The sequence below is a fragment of the Bos indicus x Bos taurus genome, chromosome 6 (genome assembly GCF_003369695.1).
Source record: "Bos indicus x Bos taurus breed Angus x Brahman F1 hybrid chromosome 6, Bos_hybrid_MaternalHap_v2.0, whole genome shotgun sequence".
NCBI classification, from domain to species: domain Eukaryota; kingdom Metazoa; phylum Chordata; class Mammalia; order Artiodactyla; family Bovidae; genus Bos; species Bos indicus x Bos taurus.
The window spans coordinates 45,445,172-45,462,330 of record NC_040081.1 but is presented as its reverse complement, the minus strand read 5'-3'; the positions used below and the strand labels follow the sequence as shown (position 1 = coordinate 45,462,330).

At 45.2% G+C, this 17,159-nt stretch overlaps 1 protein-coding gene across 1 annotated transcript in view; it reads left to right on the top strand.

The window, feature by feature from the left end:
• Positions 1 to 17,159, top strand: part of SEL1L3 (SEL1L family member 3) — a 108,229-nt gene that overhangs the window by 59,587 nt on the left and 31,483 nt on the right. The window contains exons 11-14 of the mRNA XM_027544209.1: positions 1,477 to 1,656; positions 10,189 to 10,308; positions 12,175 to 12,315; positions 16,223 to 16,285. Coding sequence (XP_027400010.1) covers positions 1,477 to 1,656; positions 10,189 to 10,308; positions 12,175 to 12,315; positions 16,223 to 16,285 — 504 coding nt within the window. The remainder of the gene's footprint in view (positions 1 to 1,476; positions 1,657 to 10,188; positions 10,309 to 12,174; positions 12,316 to 16,222; positions 16,286 to 17,159) is intronic.

Sequence of the window (17,159 nt, the reverse complement as noted above, 5' to 3'; positions counted from 1 at the left end):
ATCCGTCACCTAGATTGTATTTGCAGGGTAAGGCTCTCGTGCCCCAGGTGGAACTGGACATGTTCATGCTCCCTGGAGTCTTTTAAAATCTTTACACTCAAGAAAAACAGCTTAGGACTGTGTTAAATACGGGATCCTCTGCTGGCAGTGAATGAAGAAGTGCACTTTATCCATTTCTGGACACAGCATGGGGATACGATTGATATACTCAGGAATAGTTTGTGCAGGGCTTATCAAAATCCTAGTCCTTCAAGAACAGGTGCCTCTTACCCAATTCTTGTAACTATTCTGGCTGTGGACCCATCATCCCATATGACTTTTTAGCTTAGTGGAATCATTTAGACGTCTAAGCAAAGAATTGTCACATTCAGCCTTCTACCATTAAACAGGAGAAGGAAATGGCAACCCACTCCAGTATTCTTGCCTGGAGAATTCCATGGACAGAGGAGCCTGGAGGGCTACAGTCTATGGGGTGACAAAGAGAGTTGGACACGACTGAGTGAACTGCACACCATTAAAACAAAAGTCATACTAGACTGTTTTGTTTATGGTGTTGAATCCAAATTTCATATGCAACTTGCTTAACATCTGGAATTGCACTTTTATAAGTGCTGCTAAATAATCCCTGATCACAGAGTTTTTGTATTTGCACCCAGGATTGTTTATCCTGGATTTGAAGACACTCAGACTGTTTAGACCCTCCCAGGTGGCTCCACGTTTCTTTCACTTGATTTCTTTATGTGCGTCTCTGGCTGTAGCAGCTCATGACTGATGGCGTGCTTTCCTAAGTCCCTGAGGCAGTTCCCATTGAGTGTATAGAGTAGAAGACTTGAGCCCTGTTTCTGCCACAAAACGACTGGTTGACCAAAGACATATGACTTCAACTTTCTGAGCCTCTATTTCCTTCACTCTGAAATGAGGTGGTTGGACCAGTCGATCTCTAAGGACCCTTCCCAACACTAACATTCTGAGAATGTGAAGTTGGAATGTGGCCCACCATTCAGATCATCGGGCACAGATGATGTAGCTGAAGTGATGTAGCCAGCATCCTCAGAACAGTTGGTGGATACACGAAGAGATGCTGTGAGATAAGTCAGGGGAAGACCCTGTCTTCACTGAGGGAAGAACAAAGGAATTTTCAGCTATTAGACTTTGAGGACAGATAATCACGAGAAAGCTCTTGTGACTTTTCTGAAATTTTTCATGTTTTTTGTTTTTTGGCCATGCAGTGTGGCACGCAGGATCTTAGTTCCCCAACCAGGGATAGAGCCCATGCACCCTGCTTTGGGAGTACAGAGTCTTAACTACTGGGCCACCAAGGAAGTCCTATCTGAAGTTTTTCTTAAAAGGCCTATTAACTTCTTTCCAGAATGACTAAGCTCATATTATAGGGGTGGGTCCAGATGACCTTTCTGTGTTAGAATTTTACCACCCTTTTCTGTAATCTTGTGAACACTGTCCGTTTCTTTCTAACAGGGCATGTTGTATAGTTTGGTTGGAGGCCAGGGCAGTGAAAGGCTGTCTTCGATGAATCTTGGGTACAAGCATTACCAGGGTATTGATAACTACCCCCTGGACTGGGAGTTGTCCTATGCCTACTACAGCAATATCGCCACCAAGACACCCCTTGACCAGCACACGCTCCAAGGAGATCAGGTACAAGAGAGGAATGGGTGGGAGTGGTTATGGCCCTGCCTACTAGGGCTTCCTGAACAATTTTACAGAGTGTCTGCCTCTGTGGCTGGTTTATTCACTGGCCTTCAGAGTGCAAGCATAATCCCATGCAAAGAGAAGCCCTCTCATAATCTCCAATTCATATTTCCTCACTGTGCTCTCAGGCTGAATGCAGCGACCATCCTACATCTGTGCATGAGGAGCTTTTCATGAGTGGGAAGACTGGTAAGGGGAGGGGAGATACAGCCCTGGACAGGCTCTGATTTTGAAAACCATGTATACCAGAAACAGAGACATTTTGTCTTTGTTCCAAAAGCATGTGACTTGGAAGGATCTGGAGATGTCAGGGGAGATTGAGTCAAATTAAGCAGGGGCAGTAAGCCAAGGGCTGCTATCAACACGTCACAAGCAGCAGGGTTGCAGAGTCTACATATAAGAGAGTTCCATCCCTCCCTATGTTCCTGCTGCCCAGCGCCTCGAGAAGCGTCTGCCCATCACATGAGCCACAGGGCTCCAGGTGACTGACAGCAGGCAATCCATCCTGGATTAAGGACTGGATGAGGGGCACTGACTCCAGCCTCTCATTTTGCAGGCTCACCTATCTTTTTGACTCATTAGGCAAAGAAATCAGTGGCTAATATCTGCCTTCAAAACATGATGCGTTACACTGGACCAACTGATGGTTTGTTTCAGGAACTGTGAATAAAAGTCTGGAGGTAAAGGTGATGCATGCATGCACTGTCTATTCAGTTGTGTCCGATTCTTTGCGACCTTATGGACTATAGCCCGCCAAGCTTCTCTGTCCATGGGATTCTCCAGGCAAGAGTATTGCAGTGGGTTGCCATGCCCTCCTCCAGGGGATCTTCTAGACCCAGGGATCAAACCCATATCTCTTTACATCTCCTGCATTGGCAGACAGGTTCTTTACCACTGGTGCCACCAGGGAAGCCCAAGTAAAGGTGACAGTGTAAGAATAAAAAGAAAGCTGCCTTTAGATGATGTAGATTTGCATCCAGCAGGAGTAGATTGTGACGTGGCTGGCCTCTCGGCTTGTATTTTTCATAGCACTTCAGCTAGTTAAGTTGAGAAATGCAAGTAGACTGTACCAGGGGTTGACAATGTTTTTCTGTATAAGGCCAGATAGTAAATATTTTAAGCTCTGATTTTATAGTCACTGTTTCAGCTACTCAGCTTCTGCCAAAGATAGTATATAAACCACTGGGGTGCCTGGGTTTGTGCAACCAGGGACAGGAGGTTGCTGCATGGTCAGATCTGGCTCTGGTTGAAGCCATAAGCTCTTGATTTTCACCTTATGCTTGGTGAGCCTGGGAGATGGATCAGGCTCGTGGAATCTTAGACAGAGCAGGCTAACTGGGAACCAGACCACTTACTGTTCCCTGTGCTGCTCCTGCATTACATTTAGAAACCCCCAGTGCAGGAAATGTGTGCTTTGATGATTGGGAATGAATGGTTTCTGGAAAAGAAACCTACAGTGGCCACTGTAGAGTTATGAAATAAATGACTCAGAGATACATGCTGTCAGTGAACATTAAACATGAATCAAGCTATGAAGTACCCAAAGGCTGTCTGTATAGACATTCTAATTCCTTTAGAAGATAATGATTTCTCCTGAATAAACTTGTATTCTCTCCGCATACATAGGCTATGGGCAAAATTTGACCTCAGTTTGACAGGAATTTTTAAGTTTATTCATTTATAAAGTTTTTAAAGAATTATTCTGGAAACACATTCATAAAAAAATCAGACCACCAAATAATATTGTTATTGTTCTGCTAAGCTTGAATGTGTTAATAATGTCCTGTACATATATACTTTTAGGAATTCTAATGCAGCATAAATGAGCAAGGGGAGATGGTATGTTGCTAACAAGCTCCTTTTCTTTTGAAGATTTGGCCCATGAAGTGTTATGATTATGAAAGAAAATGTTTAATTGGTCAGAACCAGAGAAGATGAATAGAGAAGATCCATCTTGCAGCTGGAAAGTCGTGTGATTAAGAATCACAGATACGAATTATACAGTTAGTTGTATCATAGCTCATTTTCTTCAGAGTGTGTAATTAATGGCTTCTTGAGAATTTTAGCAGGTGTCATACGTCGATTTAAATATCCTTTTGTTGAGAGATCTATTAATTCACCGGCAGCACATAACAAGGGGCTTCTCAGGTGGCACGGTGGTAAAGGATCCTCCTGCTGATGCAGGAGACACAAGAGACAAGGGTTCAATCCCTGGGTCGGGAAGATCCCCTGGAGAAGGAGATGGCAACCCACTCCAGGATCCTTGCCTGGAAAACTCCGTGGACAGAGGGGCCTGGCAGGCCACAGTCCATGGGGCCACAGAGAGTCAGACATGACCAAGCACACCCACACACAGCACATAAAAAATGAAGAGATCTGGAAAGCCAGACCTCTAATTAACAAACCAAAGACCCATCAGTAACTTCTCTCTGGATTTTTGTTTCATTTTTTATGTAACTTGTGGTTCCCATCACTTCTATGTTAGTAACCTTGCTTCATGTCACTTTTATATGATTTAGAGGGATTCTACTTCAGGTCAAAGAGAAAGAAGATACTAGTTGTTTTTTGGTTTGTTTTTGTGGCTTAATCACAAATGAGTTCCTATCATCCTTTTCGCCCTTCAGAATTTGCTCTTCTGAAAGGTTTGGTCCTCAGTCTTTTGTGTCTACACCTTCTAGAGGGCCAGGGGTCTCACACATCCCTCCCTCCACATACTGACGACACAGAAATCTGACTCTCAGGCTGAGCTCTTTCTTACAAACCCCCATCTGCAAAAATAACATATCACAAAGGCAACACACCCTTTCCTCCTCTCTATTCCCCCAAACTCCTCAACCCATGACACCCCTGTCCATGCCAGGAACTGGGGAGTCATCTTCAATCCCCCCATCATCCTAGCTGGGGTTATAATCCCCAGCAGGTTTACACGCCAACTTCTCTCTGCTCCCACTCCTATCCAATATACAGCCACCTACAACTGTCCTTTACATCTCTCTGCTGAGTGACTATGATGGCCTCCTCTTATGGACTGAGTATGGCTTGAATTGACCCCTAAGTCCATAGCTTGAAGCCCTCCCCACCAGTACCTCAGAACAGGGCCCTACATTAAGGAGACAGAACCTTTGAAGAGAGGAATACGTTCAACCATGAGGTGACCCTCATCCAGCATGACTGGTATCCTAATAAGAAGAGGAGGTTAAGATGAAACAGAGGGATGACCATGTGACGACACAAGTTAAGGAAAAGGGGCCTCAGAAGGAACTAAACCAGGACTTCACTGGCAGACTCTGAGCTTCCAATGCAGAGGGCACAGGTCTGATCCCTGGTCTGGGAACTAAGATCCCAAATGCCACGTGGCCAAAACAAACAAAAGAACTAAACCTGCCAGCCTCTTGATCTTGGACTGCCAGCCTCCAGAAGCATGAGGAAGTTAATTTCTGTGCTTTAAGCCGTGTCATCTGTGGCTTTTTGTTACGACAGCAGTTCTAGCAAATAAATGTACCCCCTAACTGGCCTTTCTGTCACCAGTTTTATCCCTTTCCATGTTCTTCCCATGGAGGCCAGAGGGGGCCGACAACAGGGGAAGTTCTCAACCTGGCTGCACCTCAAAGTCTCACGGGGGATCAGAGAACACCTCTGTGCTGGCTCCACCCCATAGTCTCATCAAATTGACAGGGTGGGGTCCAGGCGTATAGTTTGGGTATATATGTCTACGTGCATGTGTATATTTAAAACTCCTTCAGATGGTAGTAACATGTAGTCAGTGCTGAGAAATACTGATCCGGAAGCACCAAGTCCAGCTCATCACTTGGCATAGGAGTCATTCCTTGATCAGGTTTCTCTCTGCTTCTCCAGTCTCAGCTCTCAGCAGTCCCTGCTTGGCCTGCCCACTCTGGAGATGCCAAGCTTTTGGTCACATCAGGCTGTCCATATCTCCTGACCCTGCTGGGTTTCCTCTGCCTGGCTTGCTTTCTCTATGCCCACCCCTCCTTTTCCCGTCTGCTGACCCTTCTTCCTCCTGGAACAGTGGGCTCAGACATTACCTTCTCCTTGGATGTCCCCTTTGCCATGCACCTGGGCACCCAGGCACATCCATGCCCTCGCTCAATGATGGGTGCTGTGTACAGGATCTGAGGACTTGCTGCACCAGTAGACTGGGAGCCCCCCAAGACAAACACTTTGTCTGTTCACGTTGGTGATCCCAATGCCCAGCACTGTGCTTGAAATTTAGGTGGCACTCCCTGTTGACTGACAGGATAGAATGCAGAGCAACCAGAAATGGACACAAAGTGACCACAGTGTTTTGTTGACTCTCTGAAACTTTTTCATGTGACCAGTGATCATTGTCGACAGCAAGCACCTAGGCACTTGGCTTTCAACTCTGCCTTCCTTGCAGTCAATACCCCTTAACCCTTTTTGGGGAATCTTGGGTACTTGCTTCTGTGTCTACATCTTTACACTTGATATTCTTCCATTCTTACTTTAAAAATCCCTAAATTGTTAAATTTCAACAAAGAAAACTTAGATCCCCACATTGGGAGCCAAACATTGTAGCTGATTTTAAACACCCTAAAATCTGGGTTCCTCACAGTGACTCCTCCAGACCTGAAGGAAGTGGTGGTTTAGGTGTAGACTCAAATTGCCCTGCTGCTGAGTTCCCGGGAGTGCTGGCTGAGCCATTCTATTTCACGACTTCAGAGAACGTAGATGCTCTGGGAAATGGGGGGCCACTAACAGCATTTGCTCCCCAGGTTCAAAGTCCACTAAGTCCTTCACCCTCCTTACCCCTCCCTGCTCTCCGCTCTGTCCTGCCTGTCCTGTGATTGATGGCAGACAGCTGGCATGATGTAGCCTGAAAGTGAGCAAAGAGAAAGGTAGCAAAGCGTATGAAGAGTCTAGGGACAGTGTGGAGACTTCTCTGATGCTGGGTCCAGGGACGTCTGAGGATTGCAGAGTCTCTGGACACCAGACCTCCTCTCATCTGGTCAGCAGGTCTTAACCCTGCAGTATAGGCTATGAACTGCTCATCCTAGAGACCTTGATTTTATAACAGCACAAAAAGAACGCTTCCCCCCTCAGAATCCACAGAAGATCCCAGAACTGGTCAGTCTGGGACTCTGGACTCCTGCCAGCATCTCCCCAGCTCTGCCCCTAACCCTCACCCCCACCGGTCTTTCTCCACACCATAGCTTCATCCAGGACTGGTCACTTTCCCATCTGAAGCATCATTCCTTGTTCTCAAAAGGTTTGATGGATGAACAGTCTGACACTGCTCCCTTTTAGGGATTGTTCCTTCATCACATGTCTTTGTAGATGGTTGACTTTCACAGAGGGCCTGGGTGTGTGGCTCTGACTGGTGCTGGTTGCCACTGTGGGGACCCCAGAGTTGTAAAGATGCAACCACCAGCCTGGGTGTGGCAGGCAATTGTGGTGTAGCTTCAAGGCCAGTTTGTCTGGATTCAGGTCCCAGGTCTGCTGTTCACAGGGTGTGAAATCTTGGATAATTCCACTTGCTTCTCTGTCTCTGCACAGTTTTTCACTAGTAAAGACTGCCATGACACTCTTCACCTCACAGAGTTGATAGCATGAATAAATTAATCCATCTGATGTATGCTGAGTGGAGCCCAACACACAACATGATGCTCTCAGATGTTTCCAGCCCTGACACTTCCTCCTCAGATCTGTCCCTTCCATCTTCAAAAGCATCAAACTCTCAGAAATTCATCCCCACAATGTAAGGCTCTGAGCTGTACAAAACAGCAAACACCAACAGGAGGGCTAATATTCTAAACTGCTGTCAGCCTTTTACAAGTTATAATGAGTTCAGGACCTAAAACATGAGTTACCATTCTGGAGAGCTTCCCATATGCCAGACGCTCTGCTAAGATCTTCACAAACAATCTCTTTCAATCCTCCTGCAACTTTGTGAGGTCCAGGTATTGTTCCCATTTTACAAATGGGGCAACCAAGACTCGGAGAAGCCAAAGAACTTGCCCAAAGTCAAACAACAAGCAAGTGGTAGAGGCTAGATTTGAACCTGAGTGTTTGTAACTCTTTTGCACTATTAAAAATAAGGGCTAGTAGGTAGAGTGCTTTTGATATAGCAGATACCATGCTACACTTCATTTTTATCAATGCAGAAGCTAAGACTCAGATAAATAAAGTCAGTGGCCCAAGGCCTATAGGTAGTTAGTGGCGGGTCAGAATTCATATCCCCTGGGGGTGATGTGAAAGATCTGATGTCACCACCATGACACTATTAGATGGAATTCGTTATGTATAAGGGGAGACGATGAACCAGCCCCCCATCTGCTTTCTCCCAGATGCATAAGTCCTTCGCAGGGTGGTGAGGGTGGGTGAGGACTATTTCACAGCCAGCTGTCCTGGGTCTGATTCATTAGTTTGAAGAACTTAGGTAAGTTGCTTAACCATTCTGGGCCTCATTTTCCACATATGTGAAATGGGGATATTGATAGGGACTGTCTTATGAGGTTGCAAAGATTCACTGAGTCAATCTGGACCAAGCACTTGGTCCGCACACACAGTCCTTGTTGGTGATTATGGTATGTTATCCCTGCCAGAGAGTGGCAGAAGCACCTAAGAGTATAAATTCTTGCAGCACAGCAACTCTGTCTTCATTGCTATGTCTTTCATTCAAGTATCATGACAAAGTTAAGAAGGAAAAAGCAAAATAAGAAAAAGAAGAAAATCAATCCCAAATCAAATACCCAACTCCCTAGTTGACCAAAAAAATCCTTATAGCTGAGAATTATATTGTTTGAGCTGCCTGAGCTTCTGCCCGATTCCAGGCTCATCGCAGATGACAGAGTATCCCCTGGAGTCTGAGCTGAAGCTCCTACTTATTGGCCTTGCAGTTAGCGAAGAATGAGATAGAGACCAGTGCCCAGACAGGATTCCAGGGCCTTCCCGCTAGAGGGCGACATTGTTGGGGAGCCTATCAGAGCCTGTCTTTGGAGACAGGTCAACCTGGCTTCCAAGGTCTGCTCTACAACATGACCATGAGCTCACAGTTTTACCCTGTGAGCCTCAGTTCTTTGCCTATCAATTGAGGGCAGTGATATTTGGGTCTCAGTCCTGCAATGAGGATTAAGTGAAAAAAATGTTTGTTAAACACCCTGCACATGGTTTCAATCAAAGGTGGCAGCATCATTATTCTACTTATTGCTATTTTCTGGGTGCTGTGCCAAGGTTAGACATCCAACAGGAATTGATACCTGTTGTGTTCTGAGTCCTAGCTCTGTCTCCAAGTCTGCCCTCTACTGCCGCTAAGAGGGACCTCTGGTTGCGTGTGGCCCCGGTGGATGATGGGGCTGCAGGCTAGAGCTTGTGAATCTGAGTCCTTTCCTCTCTCTCTCTTTTTAATTTTATATTGGAGTATAGTTGATTAACAATGTTGTGATAGTTTCAGGTGAACAGCAAAGGGACTCAGCCATACATAAACATGTACCCATTCCCCTCCAAACTCCCCTCCCATCCAGGCTGCGACATAACACTGAGCAGAGTTCTCTGTGCTATACAGTAGGGCCTTGTTGGTTATCCATTTTAAATACAGCAGTGTGTACACGTCTAAGTCCTTCCTTCGCTGACAAACAGAGGATCAGAAGGGAAATCAGGCTGAGCTTTTTGTTCTCTAAAGCTTCTTTCTCCCAGCCTCATCCAGAACCAATTTTTTCACCATCTGCTTGGGCCTTGAAGCCCTTCCCAGGCCCTCTGGCACTAGATAGAATTCATCATGTATTAAATATAAGGGGAGACTGTGAAACAACAAGACTGTTTTTTGGATAAAGAGCCAAAATTTATACATAAAATGAGCCTTATTTTCTTCAAAGGAGGCAGATACCTGGGAGGCTGTTTGCAAATTTGAAGCATTTTGTGAACTTTCCCCTTGGGTTCCTCCTTGGAACCTCTGGTTCATCCTTGTGCATATACTCAAAAAGTTAATATGCCCTTCTCTTTTGAGAGCAGATTTCATTTTTGGAAATAGCCAAAAGATATTGGAGGCTGAGCCTGCTAAATAAAAAGGGTTAGTCATGCAGGATAATAATAAAGCATAATAATAAGATTATACTTAGAATTTATTGATTTACCTTTTTTGATGCCTTGTATAATCTGGCCCTAAAACTGATGGCACAGAGGGGGACTTCTGAACTAGCTTGAGCAAAGGAAGAGAAAGCAGAGTAAGCTTCAGCTTCCCAAGGCAAATGCTTTGACAGGAACAAAAATGCCCATTTAGATGCAAGGCGTGTGATCAACTCATTTAAAAAGAATGTGATCTTATGACATTGTGGACACACCTCATATTTCCATTATTTGTGAGTTTTTACTTGAATAATTGCTGGTTTAAGAATAATGGCATGTCTTTTGCATGCCCAAATTATTTGGATATTTTCATTCTCCCTTCTCCCCTTCCTTTCTTCCTCTCACCCTCCCTTCTTATATTCCTTCCTTCCCTTTTAGGCATATGTTGAAACAATTAGACTAAAAGATGATGAAATACTCAAGGTACAAACCAAAGAAGATGGAGATGTCTTTATGTGGCTGAAGCATGAAGCTACTCGAGGCAATGCGGCAGCTCAGGTAACGATGTGGTCCACTGTCTTGGAAACTGTCTCAGCCCTGATGGACCAGGATATGCTGTGATAACAAGATATCCCAATCCTAGTGACTTAACATAGCACCAGTGTATTGCTGTTCACACTACTGGGGATGCTGGCAGGGGCTGTGCTCTCATAGTTCTTTAGGAGCCCAAGCTAACAGAGGCATCACCAAAATGTGCTTCCAAAGCCATTGCCTCAGGGCCACCTGTGACATGTCACAGCTGGCTCCTAACGCTTCTGCTCAGATGGGGCACTTCTCACATTTCACCGGCCAGAGCAAGTCAGTTGGTCATTCTTTTTAAATAATTTGGTTTACGTATTTATTTCTGGTTCTGCCGGGTCTTTGTTGCTGCATGGGCTTTTCTCTAGTTGCCGAGAGTGAGGGCTACTCTCCAGTTGCGGTGTGCGGGCTTCTTGTTGCCATGGCTTCTCTTGTTGCAGAGCTTGGGCTCTAGGGCACGCAGGCTTCAGTAGTTGTGGTGCAGGGGCTTTGTCACTTCATGGCATGTGGGATCTTACTGGATCAGGGGTCGAACCTGTGTCTCCTGCATTGGCAGGCAGATTCTTTACCACTGAGCCACCAGGGAAGCCCAGTTGGTTACTTTTGACATTGAGTGTTGTCAGACCTGCACTCATTGGAGAGAGAGTCACAAGATTTATGATCAGTCCCAAGACTCCATTAGACATTCTAGTGCATCAGATATATAGATATAATGATATAAATCATTTATATAGGGCGGTTCTTCAGGGTCTTTGTTTACCTTTGGCCAATTATCTGGTTTCTTTTTTCGTACTTGAACTACCCTAGGACCCTCCCCTCTGTGTGTGACTGTTTCCAAGATGGATTGAGGCCTATGGGGTGGCCTTGGCATCACATGTTATGGGGTGGTGCCTCCTCCTTTTGATCCCCAAGGAGCTTTCTGCACATGTGCAGTGTCTCACTTACCCCAAGAATGGAAAATATATGACCTAGTGATCCTTTACTCAAACAGGGGTTAGCCCCTCTCTTCCTGCCTTGTCTGTTCTCTTAAGGTGTTCTCAGGAGACAAAGCCTGGCTATTTACCTTGTTTCTGTTGTTAGTTCTGTTTCAGTATGCAGACAGGAGGCTGATTGTAAATATCTAACCAGGACCCCACCTACCTCCTGTCTCAGGAAATGCAAACAGGAGGCCAGCTGTAAATGCCTAGCCTGGAGCCCATCTATCTCCTGCCTCATAGGGAGATGCCCTGACTGCCACAGATGTGCACAGGCATGCATGCCTTACACTGGGCCCAGAAGACAGTCAGGGACTCCCAAAGGGGAGGGCATTTCAAGAGAGGAGACAGTATGGTTGCTGATCCATCAGCTCTGATCTGGGTATAGTACATTCATTCACATAAACACACCCACATCCCCCTGATACACATCGTTGTGTTAATAACTTGTATTTAACCCAGTACACCTTTAGGGTTCTGGTCCCCAGTAGAAAGATAGCATGTGTCTACCTAAGTCTTGGTTCTCGATATAAAAACATTTTAAACTAGGTTTGCCTTACCCTCTTTAAAAATCTCGTATGTTAAGTATTAGGGCTTCCCAGGTGGCTCAGTGGGTAAAGAATCCTCCTGTGATGCAGGAGACACAGGTTCACTCCAGGAAGATCCCCTGGAGGAGGCATGGCAACCCACTCCAGGATTTTTGCCTGAAGAATCCCATGGACAGAGGAGCTTGGTGGACTACATTAGTCCATAGGGTCGCGAAGAGTTGGACACAATTGAGCCACTAAGTGCGTGCACACACACACACACACACACATATGTTAAGCATTTCACAGGAAAGTCATTGTTTTAAATTGCTACTGTCTTAAAGCAACGGTTGGCCCAGATGCTGTTCTGGGGCCAGCAAGGTGTGACCAAGAACCCGGAAGCGGCTATCGAGTGGTATGCCAAGGGTGCCCTGGAGACTGAGGACCCCGCATTAATATACGACTACGCCATTGTATTATTTAAGGTAAGAATCACTCAATTTGTGCTGAGGTTGCAAAATTCCTATCAGATTTCCTGAGCAGTTTGATGTAGGCATGCAGGCAAACAGGGAGCCTGTAACCCAAGAACCTCGGAATCTGCTTCTGTCAGGCTGGATAGAAAGGGGTATTTGCTGAAAAGGCAGAGTCAGAAGCAGTTCCCTGGTCTTGTTTTTAATCATTAGCCTTAGGTTTGGCACCTGGATTCTCTTTGCTTTTGCAAGCATTGTGGCATTCTGGAGGAGACACCCCATATTTTACGGATTGGTACATGGCTGGCAGCCCCCAAAGGTGCTGCAAGTTCTCTTATCAGGCAGAGCTTTCGTTGAATTACAGCTGAGATGAAATGCGTCTTTGGCTGGATCCCAACAGTCTCTCTGATCAAAACAAAGATCTTGGTTTTAAGCCAACAGGAGAGCAGGGGAATGGGTAAGAAGACCATTAGCCCAGGAGACAGAAGATGGAGTTCAAATCCCTCCTCTGCAACCAGCAGCTACATCCTTGGACTTATCTGACCTCATGGGACACTGGTAATGACCACAGGTTGAGTGAAAGAACCTAAAGAAGGGACTCCAAGAACAGCAAAATGCTTTATGGAGTAACAATAGTTTACTTCGATTGATGCAGTGCTTATTATCTGATGTACATCAGCCTTCAAGACAACCTTGCAAATGCAGCTACCATGGTATATGATGATCTCTGTTTATGTGTGTGCTAAGAGAAGCTAAGAAAGGATTTGTAACTTACCCAAGGGTTTCCCAGATGGTGCTAGTGGTAAAGAACTGGCCTGCCAATGCAGGAGACTTAAGAGACACGGGTTCAATACCTGGATTGGGAAGATCTCCTGGAGAAGGGCATGGGAACCCACTCCAGTATTCTTGCCTGAGGAGCCCCGTAGACAGAGGAGCCTGGCAGGCTACAGTCCATGGGGTTGCAAAGAGTTGGATACTACTGAAGCAACAGAGCATGCACGTACATGTACAAGATTGTACAGTTAGTACATTTCAGACCTGGGATTGGGATCCATGCAGTCTGGCTTCAAAGTCTGTGCTCTTCACCCCTGAACACAGAGACATCAATTCATCCACCTTGGAAAGATAGAAAGCTGTTGGCTCTACTAAGGAAAACCTTGGTGGCTATGTCCAGGCCCAAAGGAGGCAGCTGCCCACAGACAGCAAGTGTCTTCAAACAAGGACTTGGATGCACATGGCCGGGCTCATCTCCAGAACCACAGTTGTGGTCGCTCACTGATTAACAACCATGACTCCTGCTACATCTCTAGCCCTCCAAGTCTTAAAACCTATTGGTTGTTACGGTTTCCAAGTTTAGAGCCCAGACTTTTTCTTTGTAGTTGTTAAATCAACATAGAAGTGGTTTGACTCTTAGCCATATGCCAATGTATTTGTGTACTTATGTAATACGCACCCATTCAGGGCTGACAGAACGCCAGGCTCTGCACTAGATGGAGGGACGTATGGATGCACGAGCCACGTTTCTGACCTCTGGGGCCTCAGACACTCACGCAGAAGACAGAGGACTGAGACAGGTGCAGAGGAGAGGCACTGGTCCTCCGGAGTTGGGGCTGGTCATTGCCCGGAGTGCAAAGGCATGACTCAGGCATTATTTCTGCCTACCAGGAGCTTGAAATCTAGAAGGAGAGCCAAAGATATAAATATATGACATGGGAGGTGACAAAATGTTTCTTCAGGGTCTGATTTCTGAAAACTGAAAGTTTTTTTGATTTTCCTACATTCTAAGTTATCTCTGAGTGGGAGGAAGAAAACCCATTATCAACATCTCGAGAAAGATTTTTACCTCTGGCCAAAGGTGTCTTTAAGTGTTTTCAGTGTTAAAAAAACCCCATACAAAAAATGAACTTTCCAAACAGGAAGAAGGGCAGTGTGCACTCGGCTTATTGTTTTGTGTGGATATTTGGCGTATTGTATTCAAAAATGGTGCCACAATGATGGCTGTAGTTTTTCCAAGATGGTCGAGTCAATCCCATTTTACATACACCTGAGGATGGAGCTTGGACTTTTACTGCAGCTACTGTCCTCCGTGGATTCATCTAGTGGATAGTCACTGAGCATTTGCTATGCATCAGGACTTTGTATTTTTCTTTTAACAGCTTCCAGTGCTACTCAAACTTGTGCAGAGTATATAGTCTTTGTGCAAGAAATCATCCCACTTCTGATTATGTAATTACACTGGGAAATCCCTGATCTAGAAATGAGAGTATCTTGAGTTCTGTTTGCAGATCTAATGAAGAGGCTTTGGGTTAGTCAGCCCCTGTGGGCCCCAGTTTTATTCCTTCCAAACAAAGAAGCTGGAGAAGATAAACTTCGAGTGTATCCAGGTTCTAACATTCTGTCATCCTGATTGTTCTGATCCTTTCTGCAAAGTACAAAAAGGTTGTCTCATTGCCCCGTCTAGTTACTCCAAATAGCCTTCATGTCCTTTTCTCTTTCCTCTTCCTCTAATTAAACGAAGTAATGGTCCACTTCTGAAAAATAGTTTCATCTTGCATCCTGCTTCAGCTCATCGGTTTTTATTAAATAGGTAAGTTAAAGTCGAGTAGAAACTCAGTGTATGTAATTTAACCTTTATTTGGATCCACCGTTTTACTTTGGGTCCCGGAACTCGAAGGACAGATTCTGCAGCATGTTGTTTTTGTATTCTGTAAGGAGAGTGTGAACCATTTTACTTTCTCAGCATGGAAATGACAATATACAGGAGAAAATACAGCATGGCAGTTGTAAACCTGAACTCTGGAGCCTGGGCTCAAATCCTGCCTTTGTTCCTCATTCCCTGTGTGTCTCTGGGTTGGTTTCTCAGATGGGAATGATAGCAGCACCATGGCTAGGGTCGGGAGGATTAGATATGGCTGGAGAGCTCCTGGCCCAGGGTAATTAACGTAGGAATGTTTGCTAGTGCTGTCTTCATTACTAGAGCTGAGCATTTAAATAGAGTTAATAGTTGTAGTCATTGCAAAGCCCTCTGACATTATATCACATGTGACCCTGTCAAGTGCTGAGTCTGAGACCAGGAGGACTCCATGGGTGCAGGGGTCAAAGACAGGCTCTAAGTGAGCTTGGAAGCATCAGGGTTTTCATCCAGCTCTTCTCACCTGCCATCTTCATGGTCAGAGCCATGTCGAGAGAGCCCTCAGCGACTCCTCCTGTCCCACCCTTGGACCCACCATTTTCCCACGTGGTCCCGCAGACACACCAGAGTGGTCCCATGAAGTTCTGCTCTTATAACAAGAACCCCAAAGCCATTTCTCTCGTGATCCACAAACTACGTCTGCTGGAAAAACTTGATTTTGCTGGAGGAAGCTTGTCAGTTGTCAGTGTCTGAAGGAACTGATTCTAAGGGATCCTATCTCTTTCACCACTGACCTTCCAGCTGTTTCTGAAGCCACAGAGGTCCACCATGGGGACTCCCACGTGGAACTGGGATAACTGAGTTGTCCCAGCCTGATAAGTCTTGACTGTCCGACACAGATCAAGTGCTTTATCTGACTCACATGTTAGGTAATCCCCAGAAAAACACAACCAGAATGACCAGACTCATTTAACCCTATTCATGGCTTCTCCCAACTGCACCAGTGGATTGACGAGAGTGTGATTCACTTGATGATCAAATGGGGGATTTTGTATGATGCTAAACAGGAAGGGGGAGGTTTGTTATCATTGTTCTACAAATATACCCAAAATGATGATGATGATGTAATGGCTCTGCATATGGAAATCTTCAAGATTAGGTTTTTCTTTGGGAGGGCCTGGGCTTCTGTTGGATCTTCTGTTGAACACTGGCGGATCAGGGTGATGGTTTTGCGTGCATTCTGTGTTTATTTATTTTTTTGTGTGATCATTGCTGTTTATTGTTGTTTAGGGTCAAGGAGTGAAAAAGAACAGACGGCTTGCCTTAGAGCTGATGAAGAAAGCAGCTTCCAAGGTAACACTTGTGCATATTGTCAGAGGGAAGCCTTTGCCTACACACACCCACCCATGCATTCACAAGTCTAGGAAAGTGAATGGCCAGCCTTCCGAGGAAGGTAGAAATGCAGTGGGGAGGGAGGGGTAGCTAGCATTGCAGCGATTAGTCATTTTTGAGCTACAACACATACACAGAAACCTGCACAATGGGGATGGCAAACTTCAAAAGGCGAACTCACTTTCCAGTCAATAGAATTCAGACTGATTTTGTTTGAAGGCTAAAATTATAATCAAGGGCTGCCCTAATAACAAGCAGCAGCAGGGGCTCCTTGAAACTGAATGGATATAAATGCCAATGAATTAGGAAAACCAAAAGCCTGATTCCTCTGAATCTTGAATCCTCTGGATTAACCCTGTCATGTCCAGTGCTCATTTCCTTCTCTGTGCTTTAATAAAAGGACTGTTTATCAAGTTTATTGCTGGGTTTAGAAATTATTTTCTTTCTGTCACTATTTACTCTTCAAAGTAAACTTCAAGCCAGCTAGTTTCAGTATTGCAGTACAAAATGGAGGTTGTAATATTGCTTGTGAGGGGATACACACACACACACACACACACACACACACACACACACACAAGCAGGGATGAACAACATATCCCTATGTGCAAACACACCTCTCCCAATGCATGCACACTCACATGCACACTCACATGTGCATGCATACATATTTGTAAATAAATGGATTGGTAGAAGCCACTGAAACTCTAGACAGAGTCCTTTATAGCCCTTCAGGCTCTTGAATGTACCTTCATCCCAAGGCTGCTAATATTTGCCCTAACTACAAAGATTCCTAAAGTAACCATGCCGATTTTCCTTCCTCGCTCGCTTTTCT